We start from the raw sequence: 25,328 nt of genomic DNA, 5'->3' as shown, positions 1-25,328 counted from the left end.
TATAAAACTTATCTTTGTTAACTCTCACATCCATGTTCTCTTACACAAAGTTGTGTAATTATAATTCACTGCCTTAAATGCACATAGTAAAGTTGCATTAATCATATGTGAATGTTAGTAGATTTTGAGGTGGCTGTCGTTAATTGCTGTATAGGTATTAGAACTAGTTTATTCATTTAGAAAATGAGTTATGACACGCATTTCTCAATGAGAAATGTTTAGCACCACTAAAAGTTTAAGGTTTTGAAGGTGGCTGTAAGGAGAGTTTTATCAAAGACGAAGGAGGAAGATGTCTCTTAAATGCTCCATTAACCCTTCCTCTTGGAAACCACTTTAGCTTCCTGAGGGCCTACAAGGTCTTCTGGGTTGTGTGATCTCTTGCTCCTTGGGTTGTCAAGTTTCTTCCGTATCTTTCAATAAACTAAAAAGCTATTTTATGCAATTGAAAATTTCAATGGAAACAACGTGGACAAGGTTAACAGGACTTAGCTATGTGCAAAATATACATTAAGATACGTTCTAGGGCCCTGTGCTTGGGTTACTGCTCTGAGGGTGCCATCTTGAAGTTCTTTATACTTTTTTGAACGAGGGGTCAAATGTTTTCATTTTCCATGGGGTGCCCCAAATTACATAGATGGTCCTACATATTCTGATAATTCTTTGCTAGGTTTTATCAAAATCCAGGCTAAAGCTTAGGTGTATCAGAATGAAGAAACCACCGGCCTGTTGACTTCTGAGTCATTGCTTCTTGGCATGAGCTTCAAGGGCTCATGGGATGGCAGTGTGCAGAATTTTGCACCCATGTGATGGGATCTGACTGGCTGCCCCCTCCTGTGACCACACAGGAGAGCTGATCTCAGAAAGCTCTTCACAGTTAATGGGCTCTTCTTGCAAAACATTTTCTTCCTGGTGCTCATCATTCTTGGGCATTTAGCTCGTAGAGCCTCATCACATGATCATGGGATGGATAGTTTACATGACAAACCAATGACTTTTGCTTAAAACACATCAAAGAGGAATCAGTTTTGTCACCGAGGTGAAAGGATTTTTCTCACCTTTTGGTGCACTAAGGCTGCCTGACCTACTAATGTAGATGATCCCAGCCAGAATATTTAACTTTTTAGATTCCACCGTGAAGTTACTTAAATTACAGCTCTTGTTTCAGTTTTGAAAAGGATCAAATATGGGTGCAAATAAATCACGAATAGGAGACTTACTTTGATATCATGGAAGAGGGACTTCCCATATCTCTCTTTGTATCGTTTCCTTATGGTCATCAGGTCTATTTCACTTCTGGCAATTAGAATCCTGATCACGGTTTTATTATGGAAACCAAAGTCCTAAAAGACACAGCCAAGGGGAGAAAAACAATAAGGAAACAGCACCTTAAAGTCAGTCTCTCTAAAATCGACTCATCCTCTTTTCTGTGGCCCTGTGCTCCTGGTCCTGTATCCCTCAAGCCCTGGCATCCCCACCCACGAGCATTGACTCAGACTCTGCCTCCCCTCTGTGACCCGCCCCCCCAACTCCCCGCACTGTACACACACAGTGAAGTGGTCCATCTACTCTGCTTCTTAAATGCCCTCTAATCTCTATTTCCAGGGTCACAGCCTTGATGCTGGCCCTCATCACTTCACCTGACTCTGCAATAATCCTCCCTTTTATTTAAAAAAAAATTTTTTTTAATTGGAGTGTAGTTGATTTACAATGTTGTGTTAGCTTCTGCTGTACAGCAAAGTGATTCAGTTATACATGTACATATATATATATCTATATATCTATATCTATATATCTATCTATATATATATATATATATACACTCTTTTTTAGATTCTTTTCCCATATAGCCCATTACAGAGTGTTGAGTAGAGTCCTCTGAGCTACACAGTAGGGCCTTATTAGTTATCCGTTTTATACATAGTAGTGTGTATACGTCAGTCCCAATCTCCTAATTTATCCCTCTCCCCTTACCGCCTGGCGACCGTAAGTTTGTTTTCTATGTCTGAGACTCTATAATTCTCCCTTTTAAACCTGGTCAACCTCCCCACTGTCTCCTGAACGCTGTATTTTAAGATGCAAATCTGATCATGTGCTCTTTCTAGGTAAAAATTCTTCCTGGGTTGGGAGGTGGGTCCCAACTCTGTTAGATGAACGTCAGTGTTTCTGAGACAGCAATTATATTTTTATTTTATCGTCTGCTTATCGTGGAAAACTGTAAAAGTAAGAATTCCAGGTACTCAAAATATTTGCTGATTTAACCTCCAATACTGAAAAATACACAGCCATCCCTTTCTGTGTACTAGGTCCGGAATGAATACCGCTTCACAAAGCAATTTCAACTTGTCTGTTCAAATGGAGTACTGGTGACATCCACTGGCCAGGAAGCAGCAGCTAATTTTTGATGTCTGAATGTTTTGGGTATAGACCTACTAACAAACTTTTCCATAATTTGAAGTGATGAAAATGAATGATCCAACCAACTTCCCATATTTAAGTTGTGTATCATTCGCTTAGAATACACTGGAGAAAAACAGAGATTTTCTTTGGTGAGAGCTGGTGAAAACAGCTTTTGAACAATACTTGACATTGGCAGGAGGCCCTTGTATATGAACACTCTGATTACTGGAATATACACTCCTCTGCTGTACTTGCAAACTGTTCGTGAGTACACATACCTTCCTTTTTGCATTGACACACACAGCAAGGGTAGAGTTTTTATCTATTATTAGGATAACTGGCCCTCACTTTGGGCATAATTGGAATCAGAGTAATGTGATTATTTTCCCAAGGTCATTCACAAGTGAAGCTTTACTCTTTTTGCTGGAGAAGGAAACAGTTGATGTCATCCAATATCCTTGCCCAATACACTTTTAAATATACAGTTAATCAAATCCACCTTTATTCTTGGAAATAGAATCAAAAAGAAGCAGAGGACAGTGAGTACTGATCTTCATCCTGCGTTCTGAGGATACGTGGGTTCTTGTACCTAATAAAAAATACTTGTACCTCAATAAAAGTCAATAAATAAAATATTCTTGATGATTAGCATATTATCCAAGCTTGCTGGCTACCTCTAAGAAGTTGGTCTATAACAATTACTTTGAGGATAAAACACTCCCATAAAATTATTGTACCACTGAATTGTTTTTAATGATTTTCTTTGAGTTTTCAGGGCTATGACATGTATAGTGATTTGTATGAGATCTTTTCATTTTCTAAATATTTTCGTGCGCATTGTGGATGAGATATGCATTGTCTCATGCACATAAGTGTTTGTTTCTTTGAAAATGAATGCACCAAAGATGTGCAGTTGACTATCACCCGAAACTAAAAAACATTCTCACTTAATTACAAAAATAGCTTTAGAGTTTATTGTTGTCTAGCTGTCTCCTTTTAAGTGTTTTTTAAAATAATACTTTATGTTTAAAAATAACCACTCACGTGTTGTGTTTTTAAAGTTCAGGAATGCAGCCATTTCTTTCTGAGAGTTTGTAATGTTTTGACATTTTCTGCTTGATGCCATACGTTGTGTAATTGCTGAGTATGAGGGGGTGGTCTTCATATGTGGTAAAAGCATTTGGACCTACCAGTTTCTCCAGATGCTAAGAAATGCTAAAGCACTTCTCCTTGGGGGAAGAGGCCCCAAGGAATACTTCTTAGGTACCTCTGTTTGATACAGAAAGCAGAGCATTATCTTTATTTGTTGGGTCTCATTTTGGTGTATAATATATTTCTTCACTGGAGCATATTTTCTTTGAAATTAATATATTTGCATACAAATTCAAATATGGGGATCAATATTCAAATAATTGAAGTAAAACTAGTCCTTTGAGAAAGTAGACATGATTTCTGGAGAAATTTTAAAAATACGTGGCTCATACTTACATGGATTGCACTATATAATCTGTAAGCAAAATAGGCTGGTTTGTCTCGAACACAGAGAACTAGGAAAAATCAGAGAGAAAAGAAGAAAGTTTGGGAGTGACAGTACATATTTTCTTCAAAATTTGGGAAACAATGAGAACGCTTTTTTTTTTTTTCCAGTTACAATCGTGGAAGACTGATATTTTGTGAGTTCTCTGTGGGAGATCCCTCATCGTACATTGTATTAAAATGTCAACATTTAGAATAGCGGTAAAACCATAACCTTCTTTACAAGGGAAAGGAAGTTAGTATGTACAAGATGAATTTAAAGGTGGGAGATCCCAATTACCTGAGAATTCAAGGTTTCCTAGTGTGAAAGTTGACAGCTGTTAGGAAGGGTATGGGTTCATGAAAGTTATTAGCTTGCCAGTTTAGTGCATTGTATCAGTAGCCGATGCATGTTTCTTCTACAGAGTTAACATTCTGTCTAAATAATTAAATTCAGGGGAAAGTGACTCAATCAAGAGCTTGCTCATGCGTCTTTAATTCAATCAGAGCTAATCAGCATTCATTGTACCAAACACATTATTACTCACCAATTGCAACTAGCAGCTCTTGAAAGGATCCATGATAACACTCATTAATGGCATCTACTATGTCTTGCCCAGAAATAGTTTGAAATTCCTGGAAAACTTCAACAAATCGATATAATTCAAAGGAGATTTCATGAATATTATAAATTTAAAATGCAAACGTGGATTTGATTGCTTATACACAGTGAAGGTAAGTAAAGTATAGGGGCGGGTGTTGGGTAGCAGTAGGCCATCTTTTAAAATGTTTTTATGGACTTTTGTGTGTTATATATAGTAGAAACAACAAAAAGGTATTTTAAAAAATAAGGGAGACAGAAAGGTACAGCAGTTTGGGAAAAGTCGAACAAAGCGCCTGTAAGACCAATAAGGCAGCTTCACACAAATCACGACTTCAGTAATAATGACCTTGGTTCATTATGGACTGGTTAACCTGTGTTCACCATATTCTTTTTAAGACAACATATGATGCACCTAACAGGAGATAGGTAATATAGGTGAGTAAGTTCTCCATCAGAAATAGAGGTGGTTTTAAAAAGTTTAGTATTGAAAGGTTATGTGATTCAATTATTGGCAAAATAAAATTCTAGAGGAACTTCCTCCTTAGCAATGTTATTAGATGAGGCACGTCTGTATAAACATAACCCCAAAGAGGTACCTTTGAGATAACTGGCTTTCCTCTCTTCATATGTAACACCCCCCTTTCCCAATTACCTACTTGCTTCTTATTCTCTAATCAGGGGGTAGCTGTAAAGAACAGAGGGCAGTTACCCAGCCACAGCTGCTGGTAGCTCTTGTTACACAGGATCATTTGCAACAGCGTTTTGTGCTCCCCTGTCCTCTGCTGGCAGGTCTCCCACAGCACCTGAAACATCACAGGCCGCCAGGTAGCACCGCGGCCCCAGGCTGGCGTGCCCAAGGTCCCGCGGTCGCCCCAGGGCTGGCCCGTTACCATGGCGTCCTGGGCGGCCGTGGCAGGGTCCGTGTACCCTTCTTCCCTGGTTCCCTGTGAAGTAAGCACAGGGTTCTCTCTGTAAGTGCTCTGAATTGACAACTTAGTAGAGTTACCGGGACACAAATCTTTGAGCCACCAAACACACTGGAGACTCCTAAGAAAGTTCTATCATTAGTCGGAGTTAGTCTACATTTCTTGGGTACTTTATGCAATGCAGGTCTTTTTAAAAATGTGGGCACTTTTCATTTTTTCTTTGTAGCCGAGGTAATCTTTCAAAGGAGTTGACAAGTTTTTTGCTTTTCCAATTCCCCGGGCGGTATCTCCGCCGCCCACCCCTTCAAACAGCGCCCACTGCCTGGCCGGCTGGTAGAGACGGGATTTTAACATCGTCAGAAGGAAAAGGCAGAGAGAAAGCGTGAGTTAATGCTCGGCCTCTGACTTGTAACATCTCCTATAGGCAACAGTAAAATAACCATGAAATCCAGAATGTGTGCAGTGAGAGTATTTTGTAAATTTGTTTCACTCCTGCCTCTTTATCATATGAAGAAAGAACAGACATGGCCAAGCTGCCCTAAGAGAAGTCCTTTCAAACAGGAGGGAAGGCGAGCTCACTAATGCAGGACCCTCTGGTCCCTGAGGGTTATGAGGACAAGAGGGCAGAAAGAGGTAGGAGAGACATGGGATGAGGCAGTTTATTTAACCCTTCCTTTCCTCTGGGTCCAGATCTGGAGGAAATGCTTTTTTTTTTTCTTTTTTGACTTTGCTGGAAGAACACAGAGTACACTGCCTTCTGTTCCTGTTGTCTTTTCAGACGCCGGAAATGAACTCAGTGACAGAGCAAGATAGGGCAGCGGAGGCCCCGAAGACACCTTCCTGAGTTCATCTCAGTCCCGAAGCAGCACGAATGGGCCCCAACTCTCCCATCTGCTCCTGATGGAGGAACTTGCCTGCTGGCTGACAAGCCGGCAGCGGAGCCTGACGGAGGGAGTGGTTTATGGCCGCAGTGGGGCAGACCCTTCCAGCAGGCCAGGGCTGTGAGACAGACCGCGCTGGCTGGAACCGTGTGGAGGACACAGCCGGGCACCAGTGGGAGTCTTAGCCTCCAGAGAGAGCAAGGGGGAGGCCGAATCATCCTGAAAGGTTACTTGGTTCTGGTCAAACTGAGACGGAAAAAGGGATATAAGTTAACCAGCTTAGCTGGTCAAGTCTCGTCTTCTCAATGGGATTTGCCCTGACCAAGCTGTGCAACGTTGTAACCTACCCACCATCCCCTCCCCTGCCCTGCCGTATCCTTCATCACCTAACATGCTGTGAAATGCACCAATTTATTAGATTTCTCCTCAGCTGTCTGCATCCCCCGACTAGAATGCAAGCTTCTTAAGACTGGGGTCTTTGTCTCTTTTGATAATTCCCAATTGCCCTTGGCACGTTGTAGGCTTTTGAGAAATATTCACTGAATCAATACTAAACGAAGGAAGGAAAGTTAAAGAAATACCTTTTAGATGGCAGAATTGAAACACCAGTTAGTAGAAACGGGAAGATTTTTTGGATCATTGAAGTGTTTTTCGTGATTTCCAATCAAACGATGTAGCTAAGTAAACACCTACGCATGCAAAGTTTGTGAGAAATATTTAAGAATTTTCTGCAGTTCTGAAATTTTTGTGAGAGATTTGATTTTGGGACATTTAACTTGAGATGGTGCCCAGCTGTTTACTTCTTTGTGCAGTTAATTGCCAAAAGCACTTTAAGCAGACCAGTAGATTAAAAAAATGTGAATCAGTTACTGTGGGATTTAGCTTTTCCCAGCAAGTGGATTTTGTCACATAAAAAGCCTAAGACAGTAGACTGGTAGGTGATGTAAATGCCAGAGAAACGGCATAAATGAGAATTGGGGTTAGGGGCAAAATAAAAATGTGAAAGGAAGAAATTAAAGGAATTAAAATCTGGCTGGAAGTATTAGGAGCAAAGTGGCTACAGATGATCCCCAGGGGCCTCAGGGCATGAGTCTGAGGAAGCATCACGGGGAGACTCCTGACAGCCAAGATGAGGACAGTTTCCATGTTTTCTGTCTGTGGAAACATTTATCATCTGCAGTGTGATTTGCACATATGGATTAATTGATCTTTAAGTGACTAACTTTTCATTATTTGACAGATAATTAGATCTGTAAATCTGGTTTAATAAAAGCACAGGAAGTGCTGTGAGTCGGTTCAGTGATTGGCATTAGTTTTCAAGAAGAATGTGTTCTGGTTGAGTGGTTTTCTTATTAGAAATAGCCCTGTTGGAAAATTCTTTATAGATTAAAAGCTCTTTTTTTTTCCCAGAAAATATGACAGTAATTTAAACACTTCATGTTTCATGAATACCTTAAAGCTTCCAATTCCCTCAATCTCTATTAATTCACAAAAAGGAGGTGTATCTGAATGTTCATGATGTCAAAAAGATGAAAGCCATGGGCGGTGTTTCCTTTGATTCTGAAAGTGAAGATGCAGAGGGAGGAGGAGGATGTGATTATAATTGCTGAAGAATTTTAGAATATGGGTACTGGGAGGAAATGGAGCAGAATGGGTTCACTTCCTTTAATTTACAGGGTAAATGTCTGGAATCTCAAGAAAGCAAAATGATAAACCCAAGGACACACAACTGACTTAGAGTGAAGAGCAAAAGATACATAGATATATACCTGGTTGTTTTACACAGAGTATCTATCTATCTATCTGTCCATCTATTATCTATCCGTCATCTATCTACCTGTCTACCTATCTATATCTCTATCTATCTATCTATCTATGTATCTATCATCTATCTACGTATCTATCTACCTATGTATCTATCATCTATCTATCTATGTATCTATCATCTCTCTATGTATATATGTATGTATGTATCTATCATCTACCATCTATCAAACATCTATCTATAGAGAGAGATGGGGCAGAGAGAATAAGGATCCCAGCTGGAGGGTAGAAGGAACTTGGTCACGTGATAGTGCCCCTCAGTTATTTGGCTGGAACTCATCACCTATTTTTGTAAGATGTCTAGACAGAGTCTCTGAAATGGTGTACACCACAGAGAGTGGTCAGAAGTGATGGACTTCTTCAATTCTCTAGTTAACGTTACATCTTTTTCCACTCTTGGAAATTTACTGATCCAAAGCCTAAACCAGTAGGTCCATAGGAAGAGCCATTAATGTAGAAGTCAGAAGTCAGTGGTCAGACTTCAAAATATTTAAACATCTATGAGAAATTATACATTTTACTAAGCATTACATGGGACTCCTGATCTTGAAATATAAGTTTTTTACTTCCATTTTCAATTATGAGTTAAGTGCTTTCTTTGAAATGTGTATTATCTTATACTCGTAAATTGTGTTTTACATTTTAAGGGGAATATACTATGAAACCTTATAAATACATAATATTTAAGTAAACCTCATTAATTTCCCTTGGCTTCTTATAAAATCTAGGTCTTGCTTCACCATCAGTTTTTTTTTTTTTAGAGGTACATTCCATGTCTATTGATAGGAATACTCAATATTGTCAAGATGTCAGTTCTTAACTTAATCTGTAGGTTCAACACAGTCTCAATCAAAATCTCAGCAAGTTATTTTGTGGATATCAAAAAATTGATTCTTAAGTTTATATGGCGAGACCTAGGATAGCCAACACAATATTGAAGGAGAAGAACAAAGTCAGAAGACTGTCACTACCTAACTTAAAGCTTACTATAAAGCTCCAGTAATCAAGGCAATGTGGAATTGTCACCATCAATTTTTATATTCTATGTTGAAAGGACAATTTTACTGCTCTGAAGAGCTGTTTCAAGGTTAAACACACACACACACTTAAGTTCCAACTCTAGAAATTGAACTTAAGAAGTAATACTTTATCCTGTAAAGTCATAATCCAAATTAGGTGAAACCCAGTGATAAAATAAATTGTGTATTATTTTAAAATATGTGTGTCTATACAAATAATATTATATGTACAAATACACATCCTCACATTTATACTCTATCAAAAATAAAGCATTATTGTTTAATTTCAGGAAAAAGGAACTGCAATTGTGCATAAGATAGATAGCCCTATTACATCAAGGGAAAATATCGTTCACTGATTTTTTACCCTTGTGACTTATTTTCTCTCAAGTTTAGTTTTCAGAACTGTGTGTTTTTTTCCTGAAATATAAGAGCTTTGCTTTATAAAAACACACTGCGATCCTGATTCTTGGCTGTCAGTTACTTTTACGGGGTTTGTAGCATAACCTTTGACAAGGTGCAGAGATTCTGAGAGGTTATTTGAGTACTTGATCATTGGAATTTTACCAAATAGAAGTAGAACTGGAGTACAATCAGATGGGGTTGGAGGTGGGAGCAATCACATTTAACAGTGGAGGTGGAGGTATGGTGTCTTGGGGCTCTTTTCAGGTTAGTCTCTCACTCAGCAGACGTGAAACGTCAGGCCAGCCACGGAGCCCATCTGAGCTCCCAGGGACGGGGTGCAGCCATTTGGCTCCCCTGGGGAGCTGACTCTGAGATGGAGACCAGCAGGTATCTTGTTATATTTTTTTGCCATTAAAAAAAAAAATTTATTGACGTATAGTTGATTTACAATGTTGGGTTAGTTTCAGGTGTATAGCAAAGTGATTCAGTTATACACGTACACATATTGAAAAGATACCTGCGCCCCTATGTTCATAGCAGCACTGTTTACAATAGCCAGGACATGGAAGCAACCGAAATGTCCATCAGCAGATGAATAGATAAAGATGTGGTCCATATATACAATGGAATATTACTCAGCCATAAAAAAGAATGAAATAATGCCATTTGCAGTAACATGGATGGACCTAGAGATGATCATACTAAGTGAAGTAAGTCAGACAGAGAAAGAGAAATACCATGTGATATCGCTTATAGGTAGAATCTAAAACATGATACAAATGAACTTATTTACAAAACAGATTCTTGTTATTATGGGATGTGCTGGGGATCAACTGTGGATGGGAGAGAAAAGAAGCTGAATTTGGAAGGAGAGGCTGGGCTGTGATATAGGCCTAGTGGAATGTGATATAGGCCAGTGGAATGCAAAATAGTCCTAATGAAATGTATTTTTTGTCTTACTAAAAAGCTTATATATTTCTTTAATAAATTGAAATAAATTTCTTTTTGGATACTAAGAAAGTAAAAACGTGTTTGCTATTAAGATGCAACTCGTGGATTTATAATAGGACTTTTGGTTTTATTAGCGGCAGTACTAATGCCGACACGAATTTCTGACTGGAAACTGTTGTTTTAATTTACATTATGGAGCATCAGTCCTAGAAAACCAAGAGATGAAGACCCTTCTAAATTGAGAGAATGTTTTAATTAATCTTACAACGTTGACAAGTTAGAAAATATTCAATTGACATGTTGCCAAGTAAGATTATTTTTAATATTAATAATGATTATTAAAAACTTTTTTTCCTATAACGACTCAACTTCTGTCACAAATTTAAATAAGCTTATTTCTACAACACCTTACACAGAAGTCTCAAGTTGGACGATATCTATTCTCTATTGATGTTCTCATCCCAGAGATTAGAATCTTCAGAATAGGACTTGATGAATTGATACAGGCAGTTTTATGAACTATGCGGCCACGCCGTGCACATCCAAATTAAACCACAGCAAACCAAATTAAACAAGAAAGCAAATTCTTGATTTTGTTTTTACAAGTAGACTTTTTACTTTAATTGAAAGGTCAGTGGATTTGCTCAGTACTGTGCCATTTTTTTCAGTTGAACAATTTGAAGAAATCCAACCAGCCCTAGTCACCAATCTCTCCTCCGTCTGGGGCAGCTAATACTTGCTTCCTCTGGAATCTTTCCTTTTGGATTTCTTTATTTCTAATTCAAAACTGACAATAACTTGGGCACAAAAAAAAAGAGTAAAAGAAATTTTAAATCCTTGTTGCCTGGCAATGAATGGAATTGTTAGTTTGTGTTCTAATCTGGCTGATATATTTATTCATTCTTAAATTATAGAGACTATTGTGAAGTACAGTATAAAGTTTTTAATCACAATAAACACACATTAAAGAAACCACACCTCCTGTGTTTGATGGGGTGTGTTAATCCACCCCGAATGAGGAAGATAGCAAAATTGCCCAGTCAGAAAAGAAGGAAAATGAAGTAGTCATTTAAATTTGCACACTGCCATTGATATTTTAAAGGAAAAAAAATCATTATCAATAGTCATTTTCTCATTTTAACTATTTTCTGTATATAGACTAGTTCTAGACAGGGTAGAAAGAATTCTTAATTTTTATCTTTCTTGTGAAAAGTAATACAATACTTTAACTTGAGAAATAAATTTGTTCATTTTTGTAAAAAAAACTTTGTAGAATTAAAAAAAAAGAACTCTCTCTAGGTAAAAGTTTGAACCTGCAATTTCAGAAAGAAAAATTAGCATATGGCTGTGGGTCTATTTTCTGGAGTGGTTGGGAGATTTTCTGTATCTTTTTCCTGACCTGATGTTCCCTTGTTTTCTTTCATTCTATAAGTTCTATAACCTGGGCTGCAACATCAAGAGTCCCATCCACTGCTCTCCCTGCTAGAAGATGGCTAGTCAACAATCTGAGTGATAACACAGAGGAACCGAAATAGCTTTTCTTGCCTAAATTCAAGCCCCTTGTTTCCTGCTGAATCCTCTCCCGTTTCCTGCATCACTTCATCAGGTACTGAGGGTGTGTCTGATTGATTTGGTCAACACAAAGTCAAGGAGAAGATGGAATTACAGAAATAAAGAGATGGTAAGAAGGGAAAACTAGTTTTTATTTTCAATAATCCAGATTCCCCTAATTTAAAGTCATAAGTGAGGCTCCTGGATCCCTCTGTATATTGTACTCTCATCTGGTGATTCTGACTATTCACCTATTGGTGTGGTCCTGGGTCCCTGGGGCCTTAGACGATGTTCTCATTCTACTAATTGTAACCGTAATATTTTTAATCTGTTAACACCCTTGTAATATATAATTATCTATGCATTTATTGATAATTATAATCATTTTACTTATAGTAGATTGTTTTGAGAACAGAGATGGTGTCTTATTCATATTTGTTTGTTTCTATATCCAACCCAAGTTTCTATCGTAGTGCCTTGAATTTAGCTGGCATTCAGTACTTGTTATTGTACAGAATTCACTGTTAAACTGGAGTTTTCTGTCCTATTTTTGAAAATGAAACATACCTATTTTTTTTAATAGTGCAAAATGGTGTGAATTTTGGAGTTTCATACCTGGACCAAGTTTACCAGCGTATCTCTGAAGTGTCCCGAGGTCTCTGAGTAAATGTCCTCCTGCAGGTCGCGGCTGTATTCTGGGTACGAGAACGCCCATGTTGGAGGGTTGGTTTACGATAGAACCACGTATCGCTGTGCTTGCCTAGGTCAGCGCTACTTCCCCCGTATGAGTGGAAAGTGAGGAGACATCTAATCTGCTGACATTTCTTTGTCTTTTACCACATTCTACTCACATGAAGCCAATAAACAGTCCACCCAAGTAATTTGACAGCAATGGTAACATAGGCCCAGGTCTGTTTTCTTAAAAAAAAAATACTGTGTCTATTCCAAAACTGAAAAACAACATTGAGAATCGTTTCGCATTCTGCAATCTTTAAAATTCAGAATTCTGCCTTCTCTTTCCTTAGCGCACTGCCCAGCCCAGCTCTTCCCAAGTTTTTGTCCTGTCTTAATATTGTCAGTGAAGGGTCTTACTTCACTCCCCTTGGGAAAGTCTTGTTTTTGTTTGAATGCAATAGAACTGATTGTCTGGAACATTTTCTTGACAGTTCAATGTCACATAATACATGATGCAATGGAACTTAAGGCATTAAGCCTTTTTAAAAATGAAAAGAGTTAACCTTTCCACTTTTAAAATGCGTAAAAATCTGATTTGGAGGTGGATCGCAGTGATTATGAGGTTTATGTAAATTGAAGTAGTTGCCCATATTTGTAGAATTCACTGAGCGATCATCGCGCTTTGCTTCGTTCTGTCTTTATACCTGGTCCCTCCTAGGTAAGAGATACGATGCTCCCTGAGCCACTGTGCCAGGTACTTGCTGTCCTAATGTAAACACCCACCTCACAGAAACTAGTAATTATTTTCCTGGAAAGTCCGCTTAACTTGATTGTCTAGGGAATTGTTTCATTTTTAGTACCCTGATCATCGATTCTACCTAGTGAATTAATTAGTCTTGAGTGAGTGGTATTTCACATATGAGTGTCTTAGAAAATTCTTTAAAATACATAAACTGGAATATTTTATGTGTTATTTGGAAAATATAAAGTTTATATGAGTGTAAAACATATGTACAAATGTGTATTTCCTTACGCAAATAGTAGGCTTCTCGCATCTGGAAAATTTCTCCGTTTGTTCTTGAAGCTAATATATCAATGAGGCAATTCTCATCAGTGCCTGCTCCCTAGAAAGACAGAACGAGAGAAATATAAAGGCATCTGTGCTGGAAATAACAGTGCAGTCTGTGCAGTAAAGGGATACAGCCTCCCTGGTGTTCTGAGAGGTGGCAGAGGGCAAGGTAGTATGTTTGGGATAAAGACAGGCCCAGTTCAGTCTGCCTCTGCTACTTACTAGCTGTTTGGTCCCAAGAAGATAATATTATCTGAAACTCTGTTCCTTCCTAGAGTAAAACAGCATGGGCATTTCTAAATAATGTGGGAAAAGATGTTTAAACAATGCTCATGACACTGATTTTTTTCCTGCTAGAATATCAATTCTTGGGCAAGCTCGAATTTGACCCTGGGTCTCTAATTTTGCAAAGATGTTTCAGAGACGTCTCCCTGCCTCTCCCTGGATGTGGACTTCTGCACCGTTTGCCTAAACGTTTGGACTGGGTACTTTCTGTAGTCTCTTTCAGCCATAGGCATGAACTCTTCTCTGATGGTGATTTTAAAGACAACACATCTTTTTCAGAAAGCTTCAGAAATCCTTTCCATTCTATGAGACATTGATACAATGTAACAGTATCATCTAAACAGTAACATAGGACTTTCTCCTTATAGTTTTTAGTCACATCATTTTGCAAGAGGTAGGGATTGACATTATGCAACACTCAATACTCTGTAATGACCTATATGGGAAACGAATCTAAAAAAACAAATAAGAGTGGAGTGGATATATGCACATGTATAACTGATTCACTTTGCTGTACACCTGAAACGAACACAACAGTGTAAATCAACTATACTCCAATAAAATTTTTTTTTAAATAGTAAAAAAAAATTCAATACTTTTGAGATTCATATCTACTCACTGAATTTGAGTAAATTCCACATATGGAATTGTAAAAAAAAAATAGTTGAAATTCATATTTTACATAAGGCTTATTCTGATCTACAAATATGATGGCCAAGATCCAGATTCCATAATTTTTTTCCCTTTCGCTTTTCGAGTCACACACTGTTCCCAGACCAGGGTAATCAGGTCATTGGCAGGCATTGTATTGGAATGATTACAGCAGCTCTGCAGGTGTTTCATATCAGCATTTGGAAAGATGTGAAAAGCCCTTTGTCCCCCATCCCTAGCCAACAAACCTCTAACAAATCTGTAGTTAATTTCTTTCCTGTAAGAAAGAATTGTTCTAATCCTTCAGAAGTAATATTTTGCTACATTTGAGCGATAGTTTTTGTAAAGGATTGATTTAGAGTCACAAAAATAAAGATATCATCTATATTTTGTCTCTGACTCAGTATTACTGCTGACTCATTACTTTATGAGCCCAATTTTTACCACAGTGTAAAGAGATTCACATGAATTATAATATTTCCTCTTAATGTATGAAGATATACTGGGGAGAGACAAATCCAAACAGCCCCGGAAGCTTTCCTTTTGGTAGGTTGGCACAGAGCGGGGTTGGTGGGTCTGAGTTTGCACAACAGGAGAATCGACTGATCCCGCCGCTGGGCTCTGGAGGTCCCCCCTTTCCTGACCGCCCCCCCAGCATTTCTTTTGTTTCTTCTTTGCGCAGAAGTTCCCTCCCCTCCCTGATCACACATAGCAGCGTCACAGGGCAGGTCCCGCACTATGGAAACAGTTTCGCATCCGACCTCTACCTTCATGGCGTGCCAGAGCTCGTGGGCATCGTAGGAGGGCGGTGGGTACATGAGGCCCACCATGACCTCCTTGAAGTGATCGGAAAGCTTCTCCTTCAGGTCACTAACCAGGTCCTGTGGAGGGAAAAACAAATACCTTCATTATATCGCTTACCAATTTTATGAGAGAAGTGGGGTAATTGTAGAAAGTCTTCTAGTACGATTTCCTTTTCCACGTCACTTCACATAATAACTAGTCTGGTTTTAGTTCACACGTGTGTACGTGGGTTACACGAGATCGTGGACTTGAGGGTTTGAAAATGACTGATGTGATGACATCTCTGCATGAAACATCATCTGTATGGATATTCTAGTCACGTAAACACAGAAGGATAACTCCTTCCCTAATCCCAACCCGACCCCTCTTCTCATCTCATTATGAAAATAAATAAAATTTGAAACCTGAAAGCATTTTAGTTGGGAGTGCTTAGTTTTCTTGTGTGGAATTAATGAAAGAAAGTCCTTAAAGAAAATATGCATTTTATTTTATCATTATAGCAATGTCTTTTAGCAAAGAGTTTCTGGTTATACTATTGCCAAAAAGCTTGTATAAATGAATTAAGTAGTCTTAGAACTTTCTTCAAATAGTCACATGAATACACTTACTGAAAATATTGAAAATTAAATGCTTAAAAAGAAAAATAAGTGTGCTGGATTTTTGGCCTTGAAATACAGGTACAAGAGCATGAAATCGATCGTTTTAATGTGACTTTCCTTTTACTCATGTAGAGTGGATGTTTAAAAACATATATGCTCAATTTATTTTTTGTAGGGTTACAAAGATATCTGAAAGATGTTTAAAATTTACCATTTCTTGCTAAAATGTATAGTGTATATTCAGTTTTATGTTGAAATACACAACATTTTAGTTCTGACTTGGTTCAATAATATAATTCAATAAGGCATAATAAATAAGCTTTGTTACAATAAAAACGAAATAGTCATAATTTTCATTTTATTTAGTATAATCTGGCAGCACGTTTCCTATACTGTGGGTTTTCTTTTTTAACAAATGAAAGCATCATCCACAAGGTGGTAATTGGTAACAGAGAGAATCTATTGAATTTTCGCCCAGGTCAGTGCAATTTGTTTAATGAGCAGTTAATAGGTGTCTGGAGTTGTGGCAGGTGCTTGGAGTAGATATAAGACTTATAAGATCGCTTCCTCATGGAGCTGGTAGTCTAGTTAATTCCCTCGTTGTTCACCATCGACTGTTTCTAATCCCTTTACCAAATAGTCCTGAAGGTGCTATTAGGAGACAGGTGATAGCAATGGATAAAGCTGACATGAACATCTGAGCTTGTGAAGCCTTTGTTCTCACGCTCACACGAGCTCAATACATCTTTTTTGAAGGAAAGATGGCAGTGTATTCAATGGGTGTTTATTTCTACTCTTTCCCAGACATGGTGGTAGGAGCTGGAGAAAGATAACACATGGTCTCTGTTTTCAAGAGGACCAACATCCCATAAACCCAGACGTAGTGTAAGTAAAAATGTGAGCTAATGCTTTCGAAGGCTCTGATCTTCATGTTTCACTTTATAAGATCCTAAAGCAGTAGTTCAAGAGAGTTCTAAGAATTCAGATAAGATATCAGAATGGCCTTACAGGATCAGAGGACAGAAGACACAGTTACACAAGGAAGGACAAGTGGCATGGAAGTAGGAGTTCAGATGCCATTTGTGATGGTTAATTTTATGTCAGCTTGGATGGGCCACAGCACCCGGATATTTGGTCAAACATTCTTCTAGATGTTTCTGTGAAGGTATTTAAAAAAAAAAAGTTTTTTAAATGAAGTATAGCTGATTTACAATGTTGTGTTAGTTACTGCTGTACAGCAAAGTGACTCAGTTATACACATATATACATTCTTTTTTCCCATTTTTTTCCATTATGGTTTATCCCAGGATGTTGAACATAGTTCCCTGTGCTCTACAGTAGGACCTTGTTGTTTATCCATTCTGTATATAATAATTTGCATCTGCTAATCCCAAACTCCCACTCATCCCTCCTCCACCCCCGTCCCACTTGGCAACTACAAGTCTGTTCTCTATGTCTGTGAATCTGTTTCTGTTTAATAGATAATGTCATTTGTAAGTTGTATTTTAGATTCCACATATGAGTGATATCATATGGTGTTTGTCTTTCTCTTTCTGACTTACTTCACTTAGCATGATAATCTCTATCATATCATGTTGCTGCAAATGGCATGATTTCATTCTTTTTTATGGCTGAGCAATATTCCATTGTATATATGTACCACATCCTGTGAAGGTATTTTTTAGATGATTAACATTTAAATCAGTGGACTTCGAGTAAAGCAGATTACTCTCCACAATGTGGGTGGGTCTCATTCAGTCAGTTGAAGACTTTATAAAAAAAGATTGATTTTCCTTCAAGAAGTCTACCAGCAGATGGCCTTTGGAACTGAGCAGCTACCCTCTCTGACAGGGTATGGCTCTAGCCTGCCATAGTCTCTGCTGGCCTGCCATGTGTATTTGGGCTTGCAGGCCTCTGCAATCATGTGAGCTAATTCCTCAAATTCTCTCTCTCTCTAGACATCTGTTGACATCGTTCCCAACAGTGAGGACCTTGCATAGTTGGAACAGCACGTGGTTGAGATGTTTCCTTCAATATGGCTCATAATGTGCCTCTAACAGGTGTTTATTCTCCCACTACAACAAAATTAACTTCAAACTAACAATAAAAATATATCTGGAGAATCCCAAATGTTTGGAAATTTTAAAATGCACTTTTGTATGATCCAAATCTCAAAGAATATATCACAAGGGAGTTAGAAAATACTTTTAATTTAATGAAGGTGAAAATGCAGCATGTCAAAATTTGTGAGATGCAGTGAAGATAGTGATTGAAGATACACTTTTAGCTTTAAATATTCATGTTAGAAGAGAAACATACAATCAATGACCTAATTTTCCACCTCAAAAAATCTAGAAAAAGGAAGAGTAAATTAAGTCCAGGATAAGGAAGGAAGGAAATAAGAATAAGATCAGAAATCAATGAAACAGAAAATAAATACTAGAAACTGTGAATGAAATCAAAATGTAATTTTCTGAAAAGATGAGTAATGTTAATAAAATTCTAATTAGACTGACAAGAAAAAAAGAAAATACAAAAATATTGGCAAGGTAAGAGTGACATATACAAATACTACAGACATTAAAGGAAAAAAGAATATTATGACCACATTTATAACACTATATATATAAGTGAAATATAGCTGATTTACAATGTTGTGTTAGTTTCAAGTGTATAGCAAAGTGATTCAGTTATACATATATATATTTTTTAATTTTTTCCAGATTCTTTTCCCTTATAGGTTATCACAAAATATTGAGTAGAGTTCCCTGTGCTATACAGTAGGTCCTTGTTGTTTATCTATTCTATATACAGTAGTGTGTGTCTGTTAATCCCATACTCCTAATTTATCCCTCCTTCCCCCGCCTTGGCAATCACAGGTCTATTCTCTATGCTGTCAGTTTGTTTCTGTTTTGTAAATAAGTTCATTTGTGTCATATTTTAGATTCCACATATAAGTGATATCATATGATATTTGTCTTTCTTTTTCTGTTTTACTTCACTTAGTATAATTATTTCTAGGTCCATCCATGTTGCTGCAAATGGCATTATTTCATTCGTTTTCATGGCTGAGTAATATTCCATTGTATACATGTACCACATCTTCTTTATCCATTCATCTGTTGATGGACATTTAAGTTACTTCCATGTTTTGGCTATTGTAAATAGTGCTGCAGTGAACATTGGGGTGCATGTATCTTTTTGAATTATGCCATCATCAAAAAGTCTACAAATAATAACTGCTGGAGAGGCTGCTCACCATCTATAGGTTATGCCTATCGCCTTGCTGGTGCATCCCTAGAAGCTGCCTGTGGCTGCATCACAGAAACAGCCAAGCAGAAGCCAAGGCTTGATTTGCTGGAGAGGGTGTGGAGAAAAGAGAGCCCTCCTACACTGTTGGTGGGAATGTAAACTGGTGCAGCCACTATGGAGAACAGTATGGAGGTTCCTTACAAAACAAAAATAGAGTTACCGTATGACCCAGCAAACCCATTCCTCAGCATATATCTGCAGAGAACCATAATTCAAAGATACACCGCTATATTTTAAAATTTAGTTGAAATGGATCAGTTCCTTGACAGACACAAATTACCAGAATAAACTCAAGGAGAATTTCAAACTCAGTCGAAATTTCCTTATATTTATTTTGAAAAACTGGATTCACAATTAACCCATACGCTTAATCTCTAGAGCCAGGTGAAATCACTTGATAAAATCTATGAAACATTTAAGGTGGAAGTAAACTCTACACAAAATCTTGTAGAAAGCAGCAGATGAAAGAAGACTTCTCAATTTATTTTATGTGACTAGTGCTGTCCTAATACCAAAAAAAAAAAACACCCCAAAACAAACAAAAAACAACAAAAAAAATTAAATCCAGCACAGTGCCTTGAAGGTTTAAATGCAAACAGACCAATGGAATAGACTTTTATGTAGAGAGTAAAGGGTCCTGGCAGCTGATGGACAGATGGAAACGTTAGAATTATCATCACTTTTGCGAGCCTTCCTCTGACCCTCGGGGAAGCTGATTACTTCTTTGCCACCGCTGCTCCACCCTCGCACTTATTACACTAGATTTAATGACCACATTATATGCATTTATGTCCCCCCAACGTCTGTCAGACACGGACTTTCTCACAAATGTTCCCAAATCCATCATCTCGCTCTGGCACAGTGCCGAGTACTCAAATGTGCAGAGTACGTGATATATAATGTATAAATGAACGTGTGAACAAGTGCGAGAATAAAGGAATAAATGTGGGAGGAGAAAGCCCTGAATTTACTGATTAAACGTAAAAGATAAAGGCAATGGCTTGGGCACTGCAAAATCTTCCGTTTGATCTTCAGTCACTTTTTGGGTCCGTATCCCTCCCAAACATTCATAACAGCATCTTCCCTTACTTCACTTTGTGATCGCTTTGGGCTCTGACCCTGAACACCTGCGCGGTTTCCACTGCTGATAGGGATCAGCGCGGCCGTTAGATGGCGCGGGAGAGCTTTGCTTTGGAGCGCAGGTGTGCGTGCGTGCGTCTGTGCGTGTGCGCATGCGTGCGTGCGTCTGTGCGTGTGCGTGCGTGCGTACATGGCTCTAGCAAACTGATTTCGTAAGCTACCTCAAGGAAGTCAGAGAATTTTGGTGGAACAGGCAGTGCCAGGCGTCATCCCTACCCGTCGCGCCCAGGCCTGGGGGTGGCGTGTGGTTCCGGTCCTGGCCGAGCGTCAGCTGTGAGGTGACAGGTAGGTGCCCTTACTTCTGTGTCTGCTTCCCGTCTGTACAGGGAGAATTCTAACAGCACCCACCTCATAGCATTGGCCTTACCAGAAAATATTTAACTCAGGTGGAATTCTTAAAATATTTTCTGGGAGGTATGAGGCACTCAAAATGTCTCCCCCCCCCCCGCAAATATTAGGTAATTTGCTGCAGATTAAAAACGGCTGATACTAGCTGTTTCCTCTCTCTCCTCTTTCTGTCTCTTTCTCTCTCTGCACCCCAGAAGTTTGCCTGTTACGCTGCATTTCTCACACGTTACCAATATCCATTGTCAGTAAATTCTGCGGTCTCTAACTTACATCCAGAAACTGACGATTTTGTCCCACTTTTACCGCCATAACCCTGGCTTCGGCACCGTCATGGCTCCTTACGTCAATGCAACAGCCTCCGAGTGCGTCCCCTTCTGCCCTTACACCTGTCCTCCCCACACACACCTGACAGGTGCTCCTGGAAAAATGCCGATCAGTCAGTCACTCCTCTGCAGAAAAACCCTTTCCCACTCCAAACTCCAGGATGAGTTACAGCTACTTTTGTGCAGCTGAGCTCGGGATAAGCAAACATGCAGGTGTTTTATGCGATGGTCACCAAGGCACACGATGTCCCCTTGGCCAATCTGTGCCGTCACCTCCTGCCACTCCTCTCCCTGCTCCCGACCCCCCTCCACCCCCTGGGCTTCCGGTGGCTCCTGGCACAGCAGACCTGCCCCCTCAGGGCCATTGCTTTCTCCTCCCTGTAGCTTGAATGTTCCTTCTCTAGCCGAGCACGTGCCTCGCCCCTCGGACTTCTTCACAGAGCCTGCCATCGTCAGGCTATTTACAATTACAGTAAGTCCTCTACATACGAACCTTCACGTTGTGAACTTTCAGACATGCGAAAGGACAAAGAGAGAGAAGAAGAAGTAACTGAAGAACCGAAGAGATTCACGACGCAGGAAATGGCAAGGGGATTTTCTTTATTTGAGGAGGCACTGTTGGTTTCTGAGGCACAGAACCTGAACGTAGAACGGTACACGAAGGTTGCAGCAGCCGTTCAGAATGTGCTACCGTGTCATCTATGACGAGAAAAAAAGAGCTACTACCCAGACATCACTGGATCGCTTTTTCAAGAGAGTAGAAAGAACTGAATCCAGCAAGGAACCAGAACCTGTGCCATCAGCGTCAGGCGTGAGTGACACTGCAGCTTGCCCTCCGTCTCCTATTGCTGACCATCCTTCAGCTCTGCCATCTCCCACCTCCTCTCCCCGCTCTAGTCAGTAACTCTTCTTGCCTGTTCCCTCGATGCCAGCCCCTGGATGCCAGCTGTTGTACTGGACTACCGTACTTTTCAAGGGACTGTACTATAAAATTAAAAAGCGTTTCTCTATTTTTTGTGTTTCTTTGTTTTTTATGTATTCTTTGTGTGAAGAGTATTATAAACCTATGACAGTACATACCATATAGCCGACTGTGTCAGTGGGGTACCTAGGCTAACCTTGCTGGACTTACGAACAAATTGGACTTGCGAACGCGCTCTGGGAACGGAACTCGTTTGCACGTGGGGGACTTACTGTGCGCTTGGTCCGCCAGCACTCTCTGTGCTTCTCACCAGGCTTCATCTTTTCTCCAGAGCACTAGTCCCTTCTAACAGGACACGTTTCACTAATTTTTCTCTGTCTCACCAGGTAAAGACCCTGGCAGGGCTTTTGGTCTGTTTTATTCTTGGCAGTTTCCCCAGCCGTAGCACGGTGCCGGCTACACAGCATTGGTATAAAATAATGAACGGATGGGTCCACTCGTATTTCCTCAGTTGTTTGTTCGGAGGCATTGGCTGCTCAAGGAAAAACAAGCAACGGTCCCCATCTGCACGCACTTTGATTTCATGGAGGGGCTGGAACTCTGGAATTACAGTGCCCTTGCACTGCAAATGGGCCAAGAGTTCTACAGTGGTTTTTCAGGACATCAGAAGAACATATCACTTACATTTGCGAAGATACATATTGAATAATATGTTTAAGTAGCTAAACTTTGCAAGTTCAAAGAGGAGCCTTCAAACACATTCTCTAGTTAGAGTCTTAAATTCTCTCTGGGAGGGATAGAAATAGCTTTGCAGATGCAACCTTTGGAGTGTGCCTTTCCCCAGCTGGACTGCCTCTGCTTTCTTGTTTGCCCTAAAGGGACGCTATGGACCTCACAGCTTGGCCCTGCGTTAGGCTAATGAGTACGTGCTGCTCAAACCGAGCTGCTCTGAGCTCCGGGGGCTGCAGGTGGGCCACGCCGCCGCAATTCCCACAGCTCCATTTAAACTGAAAGTAACATGGCGGTTCCTTTTCCTTTCTTCTTTTTACCGTTATCTAATTGTGTGCGCTCAGGGGCAAGACATGGAAGGATGACTCGCACCCTTTTTGTCTGAATATGCTCAGGGGCGTAGTTTTATATGCTTTTAACTTCCATGCCTTTTCTATTATCATAAAAAAAATACTTGCTGTTGAAACACTCTGTGATGTAGGCCTGTACAAAGTGTAACTTAGAAGTTGTCTTAATTCTACCCCCACTGATATTCATTGTGTAAATACTTGGGCAATTTTATATTATATTATAAAAACACTTGTGCAAGCTGCTTTGTCACTGTGCGGTGGTAAGTAAATTTTTTTTAAATTTATTTATTTATATTGAAGTATAGTTGGTTTATTATATTGTGTTAGTTTCAAGTATACAGCAAAGTGATTCAGTTATAGGTTACTACAGGATGTTGACTATAGTCCCCTGTGCTATACAGTAAACCCTTGTTGTTTATTTTATATATTCAGTGTGTTTCTGTTAATCCCAAACTCCTAATTTATCCCTTCCCTCCACTCCCTTTCCCCTTTGATAACCATAAGTTTGTTTTCTACTCTGTGAGTCTGTTTCTGTTTTCTATATAGATTCATTTGTATTATTTTTTAGATTCCACATGTAAGTGATATCATATGACATTTGTCTTTCTCTGTCTGACTTCACTTAGTATGGTCATCTCTAGGTCCATCCATGTTGCTGCAAATGGCATTATTTCATTCTCTTTTATGGCTGAGTAATATTCCATTGTATATATGTACCACATCTTCTTTATCCATTGATCTGTTATTGGACATTTAGGTTATTTCCATGTCCTGGCTATAGTAAACAGTGCTGCTGTGAACATTGGGGTGCATGTATCTTTTCAAATTAGAGTTTTCATGTTTTCCAGATATATGCCCAGGAATGGGATTGCAGGATTATATGGTAACTCTATTTTTAGTTTTTTGAGGAACCTCCATACTGTTTTCCATAGTGGCTGCAACAATTTACATTCCCTTTTCTCCACACTCTCTCCAGCATTTGTTATTTGTAAATTTTTATTGATGGCTATTCTGACTGGTGTGTGGTGATACCTCATTGTGGTTTTTTGTTTGCATTTCTCTAATAATTAGTGATGTTGAGCATCTTTTCATATACATATTGGCCATGTGTATGTCTTCTTTTGAGAAATGTTTATTTAGGTATTCTGCCTATTTTTTGATTGGGTTGGTTTTTTTTTTTTGATATTGAGCTCTATGTATATTTTGGAAATTAAGCCCTTGTCTGTTGCATCATTTGCAAATATTTTCTCCCAGTCCATAGGTTGTCTTTTTGTTTTGTTTGTGATTTCCTTTGCTGCACAAAAGCTTTTAAGTTTGATTAGGTCCCATTTGTTTATTTTTGCTTTTATTTCTTTGCCTTGGGAGACTGATCTAAGAAAATATTGCTAGGATTTATGTCAGAGAATATTTTGCCTATATTCTCTTCTAGGAGTTTTATGGTACCATGTCTTATATATAAGCTTTATGTCATTTGGGGTTTATTTTTATGTATGGTATGAGGGAGTGTTCTAACTTCATTGATTTATATGTGGCTGTCCAGCTTTCCCAACACCACTTGTTAAAGAGATTGTCTTTTCTCCACTGTATATTCTTGCCTCCTTTGTTGAAGATTAATTGACTGTAGGGGTGTGGATTTATTTTTGGGCTCTCTCTTCTGTTCCATTGATCCATATATCTGTTTATGTGCCAATATCACACTGTTTTGATTACTGTAGCTTTGTAGTATTGTCCAAAGTCTGGGAGGGTTATGCCTCCAGTTTTATTCTTTTTTCTCAGGATTGCTTTGGCAGTTCTGGGTCTTTCGTGGTTCCATGTAAATTTTAAGATTATTTGTTCTAGTTCTGTGAAAAATGTCATGGGTAATTTGATAGGGATCACATTAAATAGGGATTGCTTTGGAGAGTATGGCCATTTTAACAATATAAATTCTTCCAAGAGCATGGGTTATCTTTCCATTTCTTTGAATCATCTTCAGTTTTCTTTATCAACATTTTATAGGCCTCAACATATAGGTCTTTCACCTCCTTGGTTAGGTTTATGCCTAGATA

At 38.9% G+C, this 25,328-nt stretch overlaps 1 protein-coding gene and 1 long non-coding RNA gene across 2 annotated transcripts in view; one reads left to right on the top strand and one right to left on the bottom strand.

Annotated features, from left to right (window-relative positions):
• ANXA10 (annexin A10) overlaps window positions 1-25,328 on the bottom strand; it is a 70,124-nt gene that overhangs the window by 3,284 nt on the left and 41,512 nt on the right. The window contains exons 4-11 of the mRNA XM_082402173.1: window positions 15,521-15,634; window positions 13,782-13,872; window positions 12,689-12,768; window positions 5,407-5,460; window positions 5,226-5,319; window positions 4,461-4,556; window positions 3,886-3,944; window positions 1,218-1,340 (exon numbers count right to left, since the gene is read on the bottom strand). Of these exons, the coding sequence (XP_082258299.1) occupies window positions 1,218-1,340; window positions 3,886-3,944; window positions 4,461-4,556; window positions 5,226-5,319; window positions 5,407-5,460; window positions 12,689-12,768; window positions 13,782-13,872; window positions 15,521-15,634 (711 nt within the window). The remainder of the gene's footprint in view (window positions 1-1,217; window positions 1,341-3,885; window positions 3,945-4,460; window positions 4,557-5,225; window positions 5,320-5,406; window positions 5,461-12,688; window positions 12,769-13,781; window positions 13,873-15,520; window positions 15,635-25,328) is intronic.
• LOC309633381 overlaps window positions 20,743-25,328 on the top strand; it is a 364,347-nt gene continuing 359,761 nt past the window's right edge. The window contains exon 1 of the long non-coding RNA XR_014247482.1: window positions 20,743-20,893. This is a non-coding gene — a long non-coding RNA (uncharacterized lncRNA). The remainder of the gene's footprint in view (window positions 20,894-25,328) is intronic.

This window comes from Balaenoptera borealis (assembly GCF_965194805.1).
Source record: "Balaenoptera borealis genome assembly, chromosome: 8".
NCBI classification, from domain to species: Eukaryota; Metazoa; Chordata; class Mammalia; order Artiodactyla; family Balaenopteridae; genus Balaenoptera; species Balaenoptera borealis.
This window is presented reverse-complemented; position numbering and strand designations above follow the sequence as displayed.